Source organism: Somniosus microcephalus, chromosome 25, assembly GCF_052327205.1.
Source record: "Somniosus microcephalus isolate GS21.2 chromosome 25, FLI_Smic_1.0, whole genome shotgun sequence".
NCBI lineage: Eukaryota > Metazoa > Chordata > Chondrichthyes > Squaliformes > Somniosidae > Somniosus > Somniosus microcephalus.
Window position 1 is genome coordinate 48249717 of NC_141011.1, and position 12859 is coordinate 48262575.

The following is a 12859-nucleotide window of genomic DNA, read 5'->3' on the forward strand; positions in this document are numbered from 1 at the left end:
AATACTAACAGGTTGCCTTGGTTCAGGGTACAAGGAACTTTTCATGAATTATTTACAGCATATACAGTCAAAGCATGAAACCACTTGGAATCACCGTCCATAAAATTGCAGCTTTAGAAAACGGTTGTATAGACAATGTTGTCCTGAAGGCCATTTAGCATATTGGTACCAATACACTATTGGAAAATAACACCTGAACCAATAAACTTTAATGCTGCATCAGTATGCTTTCGATATAATATTAATTACACTAACCACTGGTGAACTGTAACCATCAAGGGCAATTAGGGATGGCAATAAATGCTGGCCTTGCCAGCGACGCCCACATCCCATGAGTGAATATATCAGTGCTTCCCGTTAGCATTATACAACTCAAAATGGCCACCACAACGTTTGGAAGTTCAAAATCTGTAATTGTGCTGCTGTTTTCCACAGTTCAAGTGCAATAGTACAAAAGTTTCACATGCCCTACATCAGGCTTCACTGAAATCTCAGTGCTAACATGAAGCACAGTGACAAATCCCACAGCAACTTCTTATACTAACCAGATCTCTGAAGGAAAAAGAACAAACCAAATGAAAATTTTAAACCACTTGCAATAGTGCTGAGCGTATCTTGCTGACTTTGTAAAGCATTAAAGTACAGATCCATGAAATGGTGGGACGCAGATTTAATTTCCCCACTCCGGTGACTTCCAAGTCTCCCCTGAACTGCTGTAAGATGCAGCAAAACGGAAGCCCAGCATATTAACTACACAGGTCGGGACGCTTGCACTTGGGCTGCTCCTGCCCAGCTGCTTAAAGTGGTGTTGGATGTGATCAGTGTGGGACTTAGGGAGATGAAGGCGAGGGGGGGTGGAGAAGAGAGAGGATGCAGTACCTTGAGAAGTAGCTAGCTGCAAAACTCGTCACCTTTAACATAACATAGCACTAATCAGGGGGATATTTATACGTAGATTTTAAAGTGACTATTCCATTCATTAGATTAAAAATATTTTTTCCTTCAGTTTAGCTAGCTGGTTTATATCCTTCACAAAGTCTCTCTCGTCTTCAAATGCTTTGTTATGAAAACAGGCAAAGAGGCATCTTGTATATTTGATTAAATAATGCTAAGAGCATTTGTACACAACTTCTGTCAAAATAAGCATTAACTCCTTACCTTGTCTCTGGGTTATAGCCCAGAATATAAAAAAATTGGTTCGGTCGTGGCTTAAACTCTCTGGCAGCAAATATGTCAGAAAAATGTATAATATTGCATTTCCCTCTGAAATGAAAAAAAATATATATAATTGATGTTGTCATGAAATACTTTAAAACCAATTAGCATTTCAATCTTGCAGCTTTATTCAAACAAACCATCACATTAATGACTCAAACTTGCCTGAGTGCTGCAGCATGGTAGGTGTCTACATAATCCGAAATGAAGAGTTCCCGACTCCTAATTACTGGGTCTGTGATCACAAGCTCACGGCCAGAATCTACAGGAAATGCAATTATTATGAATGTAAATTCAAAAATTCAGATGTAGGATAAATGTTAAAAATGCTAATATAATTGAACACTGATAAAAAAGAGAGTTCCCCAAGGGGAAGAGTTACGATAATCTTATGACAGATGAAAATACATTGAAAATAACAGGCTTTGTCAAATCAAAACAAGTCATAACAAAAGAGCCTGATCAGAAGTGACCTTGAGATGGCAGCTCGGAATCAGAGTGAAATTTGTATAGGAATTAAAAAATACTGTAAACTTTTCTATATCTGTCCCTTATAAAAGTCCTTGTACAAATCTTTGTTGCAATTTTCCACCATTTTCTTCATCAATTCTTTTTACTCCAATCAGATTAGCAATTAGAACTGATTTTGAGCAAATACAATGTTTTATTAAGCTCCAATTTTTCAATATCTAGAACATTTTCTTGCTTTAAAAAGTTAAAATCACCCAATCATTTTTTCAAGTTAGGCAACCATTCAAAATCGTACTGAACTTTTAATTTAAAAATTGAACATGGCACCAAAAATTTATCTTCATTCGTTGAACAAAAACTCTGATCAAATATTAGCTAGGTGCTAATTAATGTCACATTTATTTGAGACTGAAACTTGATTACTTCAATTTTAAGATCATCATTTAAGAGACCATCACTAATGGGCCTTCTAACTTGTGGCGTCATTCCAATGTGGACGTCATCCTGTCGTCGGGAGGAGGTGCACTTGGTTTCTACAGAATAAGCCCCATTTGCCCCACTCCCACCCCAATAACCCATCTAACACAGACACATTTGCCTTCTATAGGAGAATCCCAGCCAAGGTTCAGTTTTTGCACATTCCTTGTTTATAAGAACATAAGAAATAGGAGCAGGAGTCGGCCATTCAGCCCTTCGAGCCTGCTCCGCCATTCAATAAGATCATGGCTGATCTTCTGCCTCAACTCCATTCACCGGCCCTATCGCTATATCCCTTGATGCCTTTACTAGTCAGAAATCTATCGACTTCTGTTTTGAATATACCCAATGACTGAGCCTCCACAGCCCTCTGGGGTAGAGAATTCCAAAGATTCACCACCTTCTGTGTGAAGAAATTTCTTCTCATCTGAGTCCTGAATGGCCCTCCCTTTAACTTGAGGCTGTGCCCCTGGTTCTAGACTCCCCAGCCAAGGGAAACATTCTCCCAGCATCCACCCCATCAAGCCCTGTAATAATTTTGTATGCTTCAATGAGATCCCCTCTCATTCTTCTGAATTCAAAAGAATACAGGCCTAGTTTACTCAATCTCTTCTCATACGACAGTCCCGCCATCCCAGGAATCAATCTCGTGAACCTTTGTTGCACTCCCTCTATGACAAGTATATCCTTCCTTAGGTAAGGAGACCAAAATTGTACACAGTACTCCAGGTATGGTCTCACCAAGGCCCTATATAATTGGAGTAAGACTTCTTTACTCCTGTACTCAAATCCTCTTGTAATGAAGGCCAGCATACCATTTGCCTTCTTATTGGCTTGCTGCACCTGCACATTCATTTTCAGTGACTCATGTACAAGGACACCCAGGTCCCTTTGAGCATCTGCATTCCCCAATCTTTCACCATTTAGGAAATACTCTGCCTTTCTGTTTTTTCTACCAAAGTGGATAACTTCACATTTATCCACATTATATTCCATCTGCCATGTTCTCGTCCACTCACTGAGCCTGTCGAGGTCCCCATTGAAGCCTCTTCACATCCTCTTCGCAACTGACACTGCCACCTAGTTTTGTATCATCAGCAAATTTGGAAATGTTACATTTAGTCCCCTCATCCAAATCATTGATATAGATTGTGAATAGCTGGGGCCCAAGCACCTATCCTTGTGGTACCCCACTAGTCACAGCCTGCCATCCTGAAAAAGACCCGTTTATCCCTACTCTGTGTTCTGTCTGTTAACCAATTCTCAATCCATGCTAGTATATTACCCCCAATTCCATGCGCCCTAATTTTGTTCACCAACCTCTTGTGTGGGAACTTATCAAAGGCCTTCTGAAAATCCAAATACACCACATCTACTGGTGCCCCTTTGTCTACTCCACTAGTTACATCCTCAAAGAACTCCAATAGGTTTGTCAAACAGGATTTCCCTTTCATAAATCCATGTTGACTCTGCCCAATCTTAGAAATTAATAGCAAGTGCCCAGTTATTGCATCCTTTATAATAGATTCCAGCATTTTCCCAACTACTGATGTGAGGCTAACAGGTCTGTAGTTCCCCGTTTTCTCTCTCCCTCCTTCTTAAATAGCGGGGTTACATTTGCTATCCTCCAATCTGCAGGAACCGTTCCAGAATCTATAGAATTTTGGAAGATGACAACCAATGCGTCCACTGTCCCAATGGCCACCTCTTTCAAAACCCTAGGATGTAGGTCATCCGGTCCTTGGGATTTGTCGATTTTTAGTCCCATTAATTTTGCTATTACTGTTTTTTTACTAATAATAATTTCTTTAAGTTCCTCATTCTCGCCACACCCTTGGTTTTCTCGTATTTCTGGGAGGTTTTTTGTGTCTTCCTCCGTGAAGACAGAAACAAAGTATTTATTTAATTTCTCTGCCATTTCCTCATTCCCCATTATAAATTCTCCTGTTTGACTGTAAAGGACCTACATTTGCCTTCGCCAGTCTTTTCCTTTTCACATACCTATAGAAGCTTTTACAATCTGTTTTTATATATTTTGCTAGTTTGGGCTCATATTCCATTTTCCCTTTCTTTATCAATTTCTTGGTCCCCCTTTGCTGATTTCTAAAAAGATCTCAATCCTCAGGCTGACCGCTTTTTCTGGCAACTTTATAAGCTTCCTCCTTTGACTTAATACTAGCTTTAATTTCTTTTGTTAGCCATGGTTGGATCACTTTTCCTTTTGGGTTTTTATGCCCTAGAGGAATATATGTTTGTTGCAAATTATGCATTATTTCCTTGAATGTTAGCCATTGTATGTCCACCTTCATACCTTTTAGTGTAGTCTCCCAATCTACCATGGCCAACTTGTCCCTCATACCCTTGTAGTTTCCTCTGTTTAGATTGAAGACCGTAGTTTCAGATTGGACTACATCACTCAAACTTAATGTAAAATTCAATCATATTATGGTCACCTGTCCCTAAAGGCCCCTTTACCACAAGATTATTGATTAGTCCTTTCTCATTACACAGTACCAGATCCAAAATAGCCTGTTCCCTGGTTGGTTCCTCCACATACTGATCCAGGAAACCATCTCGCATGCATTCCAAGCATTCGTCCTCCACACCATTAGTGGTAATTTGATTTGCCCAGTCAATATGTAGATTAAAGTCCCCCATGATTACCGTATTGCCCTTGTTACATGCACTTCTAATTTCTTGATTGATACTGTGCCCTACATTACCACTACTGTTTGGTGGCACATCAACAACTCCCACCAATGTTTTCCGCCCTTTGCCATTTCTTAGCTCCACCCAAACTGATTCCAGTTCTACATCACGATCTGCCGAGCCAAGATCTTTTATCTCTACCGTACTGATCTCATCCCTTATTAACAGCGCTACGCCACCTCCTTTTCCTTTTTGTCTGTCCTTCCTAAATGTTGAGTATCCTGGAACATTCAGTTCCCAGCTTTGGTTACCCTGCAACCATGTCTCTGTAATGGCAATTACATCATACCCATTTACTTCTATTTGTGCCATTAATTCATCCACCTTGTTGCGAATGCTACGTGCATTTAGATAAAGTGCCTTCAACTTTACCTGTTTAATATTTTTCTGCACTTTGACCCTCTTTACTGTTGGCCTTTGTTTCTGCTCCCTACTAGTTTTGCTGACTACTTTTCTAACTTGCACTTCCAGCTTTGTTTCTCTCTGTTCTGGGCCCACACTTAGGTTCCCAACCCCCTGACAAACTAGTTTAAATCTTTCCCAACAGCACTAGCAAACCCCCCTGCGAGGATATTGGTCCCGGTTCTGCCGAGGTGTAGCCCGTCCAGCTTGTACAGGTTTATACAGACAACTCAGTTTTCTAATCCAAGCCAAGTCCTCATTTATACTTTTGACTTAAATTGACAACCCGAGAGGCACAATTTCTTCTGTACATGCACATTTCACACTGTGTAGGTGTAAGTTCTAACAACATTTTCCCCTCAATATGGGAAGTAGAACTAATGGTGTGCAGAACAAAGTGGTGACAGTTGCAAATCCAGCCACTGTTCTTGTACAGTCTTTAAATTGGTCCGGGCATGAAATTTACTCTCGGCACGGCTATATTTCAAGCCAGGATTGCTTCAACTACCCCAAAATTAATTGGCCAGAAGAGGTAGGTAAAGGGGATAAGGGAATGGAGTTCCTACAATGTGTACAGGACTCCTTTCTAACCCACTATGTAAGAAGTCCAAGAATGGAGGATTTGCTACTGGATCTAGTATTGGGGAATGAACCAGAGCAGATAAGAGAAGTAAAAGTAGGGGGAACATCTACGTAATACTGACCATGATATAATATGCTTTAAGATAATAATTGAGAAGGACATAAGCATGATAAAGATATGGGCTAATGGATAGTAGAAAAAATGCTTTTGAGGGGCTAAGAATAGAATTTGAAAAAATAAAATGGACAACAATATTGGCAAACAATCAGGTGGAATATTTAAAACAGTGTTCAACAGAGACCGGGGGTGTGGGGGGAGGGGGGGAAAAGTTGGCTAGAACTTCAACTTATTTTGTAAAATGGGAATTGGGATACTATGATTACAGATTTTTAAACTACATCTGACGGGAAGCAAATTTTTTTTTAACTAATCTGTATTAAGAAAAAAATCATGCGACAGTTCAGATATAAAAAAGAGGGCAAATAATAGCTTGCAATCCATTAAATGGTCTGTAAAAATGAACTATGTACTCCACATAACCCATTAACTGTTCAAGTTGAATATTTAGAGATCCCTCACACTAACTTACCTTCTCAAGCAAATTTGTTTTCAACAAAACCTCTAATTTTAGTCAAACTGGTAATACAATTACTTCAGAATCAATTCCAAATTTCACTTCCAGGTGTATCTGATCCATGAGATTAACACAGGCGAAACTTTGTTGTACAACTTAAACCCTTGCCAGCCAGACTAATCCAAAATATGGTAACATTAATAAGGACAGTATTTTAAGGTTGCCACTCCCTTACATGTACATTACCCAGATTTCCACTGCACCACCATGTTAGCTGTTTTTCCTGAAGATATCCATATACTGTACTGTATAGCACACTACAATTCACAAATTACAGCATACACCTTTCAGTAGAAACTTTTACAATGTCTTTCCATTGCTGATCTGAAGACAAAATATACAATTTACAATGCAAGATTCTACATCTTACTTGGACCCTAAATCTCACAACTTGAAAATTCCAGGTCTTGATCCTCAAATGGTAAAGGAAGAGTAAATGTATATTATTCCCCTTTGTGTGTGATATTCCTCATTTCTCTAATTAACGAGTCTTCCAAACACATTGATGGGATCTGGCAATCCAATGGGATAAATTACTGAGGATGCACAGCCTTCCAGGAGGTTCTCATCCTGCAGTATATGTCATTTCTCCGCGACCTCCTTGACCCAAGTAATTTTTGATCAAGTAGCCCAAGTTCCCTAAGATTTTGTGGAGAAACTTGAACAGGAATTTTTTTTAAAGTTGTTGAATTAATTAACAAGCTTAAGCAGCTCAGACTATATAAGGCAAATCTTGGAAATCAAAACTCAAGAAACATGAAGGAGAAGGTAACATGCTTCCCCAATTGCCGAGTAGGTAAAGGTACAGCCCGATGCAGAACCAGGTTCAACTCCCGTCTGTAATGAGTTAACTTAGTTTTAGTTTAGGTTCTAGAATTGGCCTCAACATCTCAAGGTAATGCGAGGTGATGGATGGAAATCACTCTCACAGTTGTGGACTTTTGTTGAGCTAAGCTGTGATGCCCTACAGAGTCACACTGCCAGGTGGCAATCACCTGTCTAAACTCACCTGAAGAACTGCCAAGTGGATGAGATACCCAAGGGCTGTGAGCACCTGCAGAAATGTAGCCCCGTAAGAATGAGGAAAGAAGAATAGACATTCACAGGGACAAAACTTTTTAAAAAGTGTAATAAAGGAAGGTCTGTCAAAATAGATTACTTACCCCTTCACATGCCCCATCTGGCTAGTTTTTAAGCCTTTGAAGAATAATTATTAATTGAAGGGCTACGATTTTAGGCCTCTGCCAACTGGCCTTTCATCAAAGCAGACATACTCTGCTGATAGTAAGGAGATCCTTATTAGGTATGATCACAAGCTGCCATTCACTGTTGAGAAGTCTATTTACAGACCAACTGGGAGAACTCTTTCTGTCTGTTTAAAGCCGGCTGGCCAAACCTTGCTGTGTTCACAGTAAAATACATCAGGAACTGATTTAAAAATAAAGACGGCTGCTAATCAGTCTGCACATAAACCAACTTTGCTGCAACCAGACAATTTATGCAAGTCAGCCAGATGTTAAGAGCACATCTGCTTCTCTTCCAATTCAATGTAATGTCAGACAGAATAATTCTACATATGACCCCATCAACAGACAATTACGTTTAAAAAAACTACCTTTTTAAAACATTCCATCAATCACAAGACATGTTTATTCTTGCAACTATCATCACCCACAATGTTGTACGACAAAAAACATCACTCAGAAATAGACCTAGAAGAGTAAATTAACAGATGTGTCCATTAACCAATGGGCCATCCTTTATTTGGCGATTGCTTTAACTGAAGTTTTACTTCCGCAATGATTAGGTTTTAAAAGATCGAGTTGCGATTTCTCCCTACATCCATCGATGAGAAATTTTATTTCACTTCATATTGACGTAGACGGTGGAATAGCGAGTTTTTTAGGGAACTGTTTTTAAGACCAAAACCTTGAATGCAGCACACATACTGCTTTGCCATTATTCCGAAGTGGTATTATGTGTCGTGACCAAGACAAACAATCCACTCATCCTTTCAGCAGATATTAATATTGAAGCTTCAGAATTGAATCTTTTCAAACAAGAACTGCATGCCACAAAGTCACTGGTTCAAAAGGGATATATTAGTTTATGCAGCGACAGTTTCGGGTCCTATACTGGAATTTGCACTTTTTGAGCACAGCTGGTGTTTTAATTGCCCCCCTTCCCCCACTACAGAGTCCTCCCTAATTCATAGGTTCCAAAAAGGCAGATAACCTTGATGTTTTCAGCATACAATGGAACAGTTGTGAACCTTATGCTTTAGGAGCTGAAGTTACTGTGAAATGGAGGGAAAGAAAATTAAATACCGATATGGCCACTGAATGTATTGTGATGCAAATTGCTTTTATATTGCCATCCAACCTTTGGAAGATTAGAATATTTTCAAACACTTATAATGACAGATTTAGTTCATTTATTTAATAAGACCAGCAACTAAAAAACTAGGCAATGCAATTTGCCAAACTCCCTTCTTAGATGACTGTGTCATTCTCACAAAACTCAGGAGCAAGCCCAGCACAAAAAGATGTCTAAGAACCACAATTTTAAAAGACCAGATCACCTTTGAAGTAACCCACAAGATGAGCGGGTTAAGTCTAAACAAAATCGATGATGTTTCTTATTAGGATATGGGTAGATCATTGAAAGATGGGACATGGTGGCTTCTGTCAGAAACCCTCATACCTATTTATATCAGTGGAACAATGGGATCTACTGCTCCAGATGAAAGAGTTCGACTAGTGTTCAGTGTCTTTGCTGATAATATTACAGGAAACTTTCGATTAACCGGCACCTAAATAACCGGAAATGTCAGTTAACCGGCAAAATTCAGGAGTAGGTTCAGGTAACTTTTATTACTTGCCTTGCTCCATGTGTTGCTGTGCAAGGGTGTGGCTGCAGCTGTTGCTAAGCTACAGAGACGCTTGCAACTTGTGGCCATTGTTTTGAACCTGTTGCAGGTTTTGTTGCTTTATACGGAGCTCTCAGCTCCGTATCTTTTACTATAGCTTTCGATTATCTGGAATTTTTGATGAACCGGCACCACATCGGTCCCGTCCGTGCCGGATAAAAAAAAGTTTCCTGTATATTTTCTCCACCAGTGCCTGATCTCAAGCACAACCCTGCAAAGGATTAGAGATCCTTCTTGGTTAGCTAACCACAGCGCTCTTCATAGGATAAATGGCTGACCTTGCATAGGAACGTAGGAACATGAGTAGGCCACTGAGCCCCTCGAGCCTGTTCCGCCATTCAATGAGATCATGGCTGATCTGTGATCTAACTCCATATACCCGCCTTTGGCCCATATCCCTTAATGCCTTTGGTTAACAAAAATCTATCAATCTCAGATTTAAAATTAACAAATGATGACCTAGCATCAATTGCCATTTGCGGAAGAGAGTTCCAAACTTCTACCACCCTTTCTGTGTAGAAGTGTTTCCTAATTTCACTCCTGCAAGGTCTGGCTCTAATTTTTAGACAATGCCCCCTAGTCCTAGAATCCCCAACCAGCGGAAATGGTTTCTCCCCAATCTGTTCCCCCTTAATATCTTGAAAACTTCGATCAGATCACCCCTTAACCTTCTAAATGCTAGGGAATACAACCTTAATTTGTGTAATCTCTCCTCGTAATTTAACCCTTGGAGTCCGGGTATCATGCTGGTATTTGAAGCACAAAACAAAATACTGTTAAGACAAGCCTGACCCACTTTGTTTATGCTTCGTCGTGTGTTATGAACAATGCATTAATTGCTTAGGTGTGCTCCCCATCTAGTCAGGCAGGCAAGACAAAGGGAGTTGGTGGTTCTAATTTTACATCTGCTAACATATTGTAGATAGTACACATTGCAACCACGGTGCACCGGTGGCGGAGGAAGTGAATGTTTAAGGTAGTTAACATCTCCACTGGAGCCTTTAAATGTTCCAAAGCTCTCTTTAGTAACTACAACAGTATAAATGCTAGGCATACAATTGGGATTATTATGGGTTATACCACTCTAATTCACTCCATTTTGGGAACCATGGTCCTTATCCAGGGACTTTAAGTATGTTGGAGAAGGGAGAAGTGCTCAAAGGCAACACAGTTCAAAGGCAACACAGTTCAGAGTAATTGCTACAACACTGTAGCGGTAATTCTCTGACATGCACTCCCTTTGACTCCTGGGAGTACAGGAAGAGTGAATTCCCCCCACAATCTTCTGTCGTTACGGCACTGAAGGCTTACAAAATATCTTCATAAAAATACTGTTACAACCATCAGCCCAGGATAAAGCTGCACTGAAAAAGTTAAACAAGGCACGGGGTCATTTCAGCAGAGAGACATAATACAAATCAAAAATGAGGTTGTGCAAAATGTAAAGTTGTGATTCATGGAAAGACATTAGCTGTGACCAGTTTAAAGTGAAAGATAAAGTTGTTTGAAGGTCAACACTTTGCAGTGTCTTGTTCAAATTAGGAGAAAAACAAAATTGAAAATTCAGTAAAACCGAGAATAATTGACTCCACAGAACTCTCAACAAAAGCTGTCAATCATAGAAACAGCATGAATCCAACTGATAGAAGAAAAAGAACTGAAGATAAACCATGCATGGATGCTACAAAAAACACTGAAGAAATGGAAAGTTACATGGTGCAGGATGGAAATTTAAGAAATGGCATGTTTAACACCCAAGATTCTCCATCTCAAGGTATGAGGCCATTTACAAAAAGAATTGGTTCTTACACATAAGTGTGGGAGCAGGGTCACTGAACAATGGTCGATATCTCCTTCTTGCTATAGCCCAGGGACGGGGAGGTCAACTGCAGTACCCCATCAACATCCAGGCCATGACACAGAATTGATTAACCAGAGCATAGCAAGATGCTTCAGTTAAGTACAACTCCTATCATTTGAGTTTTTCAAAAATTAAAAATGGAGGTGGGGGGGGGGGGGGGGGAATTAAAATTGTTTATCCAGGCAGGTGCCAATTTTTAGACAATTCTGGCGTGCATAGTAAATAAATAAACTGCAAATCTAATCTACAGCAAATTCTACATTTATTATTTGCAGATCTTCCAGTGCTAATACTTAGTTACCCATTGCAGCTTTTGAAAGACTTCCTTTTTGTGTCCCCCAGTAGCTCACTGGGTGAATGTGCACAATAGCTAAGAAACTCTGGGTATCCATCCATGGTTTAGGCATCAATGAGGTGCTACAGTTGGCCTCAATCTCCTGGGCGAGTAGTAGGAGGAAAATATGGGCCAAGGTTCCTGCTCCTGAATGTCATCCAGTGGCTCTTGCTGCCAAATGCACGTATGTGGACACTGAATCAAGTTGATCTACCACAGTCCCCCTTTCCCCTACTCCCCCCAAAAAGTTAATTTACTGTTCGCACAGCCAGGCTCATACATGAAGGCACGGCACCTTCGAGAGCAAGGTATCAGAGAGCCACTGCCACCCGTGGAACCAGGACTTGCCACCTTCAAGAGAGGGAGAGAGTTAAGGAAAGATAATTGGAGAGAAAAACACGTTTCCTGTGTCATGTAAAGTAAGTGTTGTCGTACTCACCATTCTCGTTATGTCGGTCCTGAACCAGATGTTGGTAGACTGAATCAGGCACCTCGGACTGGCGATAGTACCACTTGACATTCATTAACAGATGATCCCGTTTACTCTGAAATGTTAAACATCAGCAGGCTAAATAAATGAAATTACAAAGGGGACAATATTAGCACTATTCTTTGCATTATGCTAATAAAAAATGAGCAAGACTTCGGCATTTACAAAATAAATGATTTTCATCAGATTACAGATGAATTGACTGAAAGGAATATTCAAGTTTGAGCGACATTACGGAAACATTCTTGATGAGGCCAGTCCACCAAGAGTGGCATTCATGGTCAAATGGCTGCAAACATTTAGCATGCTCCATATCAACCACAGCATATGATGGCAGAAAGGATTTAACAGGGAAATAAACTGAGTATCAGCCTTATAACTCACATGTCTAGTGCATAATTAAATTATAAATCCAATCGAGATGGGCTAGTCCCATAAAACACCACTCCAAAGTAATGCATCACTTAGGTACAGCTGTTAAAAGTAGTCACAAGGATACCCATTGTGCATTAAATTGGAGTATGATTTTGTAGGGCATTTCAACTGTTGTCAGAACGATATCAGATAGTGTTGAATGGAACACAGGAACAGGAATAGGCCATTCAGCCCCTCGAGCCTGTTCCACCATTCAATTAGATCATGGCTGATCTGCACCTCAACTCCATTTACCTGCCTTCGCTCCATATCCCTCGATACCTTTACCTAACAAAAATCTATCTCTCTCTGTCTTGACAACTCCAATTGTCCTAGCATC

The 12859-nt window shown here is 40.0% G+C and overlaps 1 protein-coding gene across 7 annotated transcripts in view; it reads right to left on the bottom strand.

The window, feature by feature from the left end:
- The window catches only part of rerea (arginine-glutamic acid dipeptide (RE) repeats a), a 527918-nt gene that overhangs the window by 275573 nt on the left and 239486 nt on the right, over window positions 1-12859 (bottom strand). For all 7 annotated transcript variants that reach the window (XR_015073572.1, XM_085967345.1, XM_085967342.1 and 4 more), the window contains 3 exons: window positions 12055-12160; window positions 1381-1477; window positions 1159-1263 (listed from right to left, as the gene is read on the bottom strand). Coding sequence is in view for 6 of the 7 variants with exons in the window: in XM_085967345.1 (XP_085823471.1) it covers window positions 1159-1263; window positions 1381-1477; window positions 12055-12160 (308 nt within the window). In the remaining variant the exon portion in view is untranslated. The remainder of the gene's footprint in view (window positions 1-1158; window positions 1264-1380; window positions 1478-12054; window positions 12161-12859) is intronic.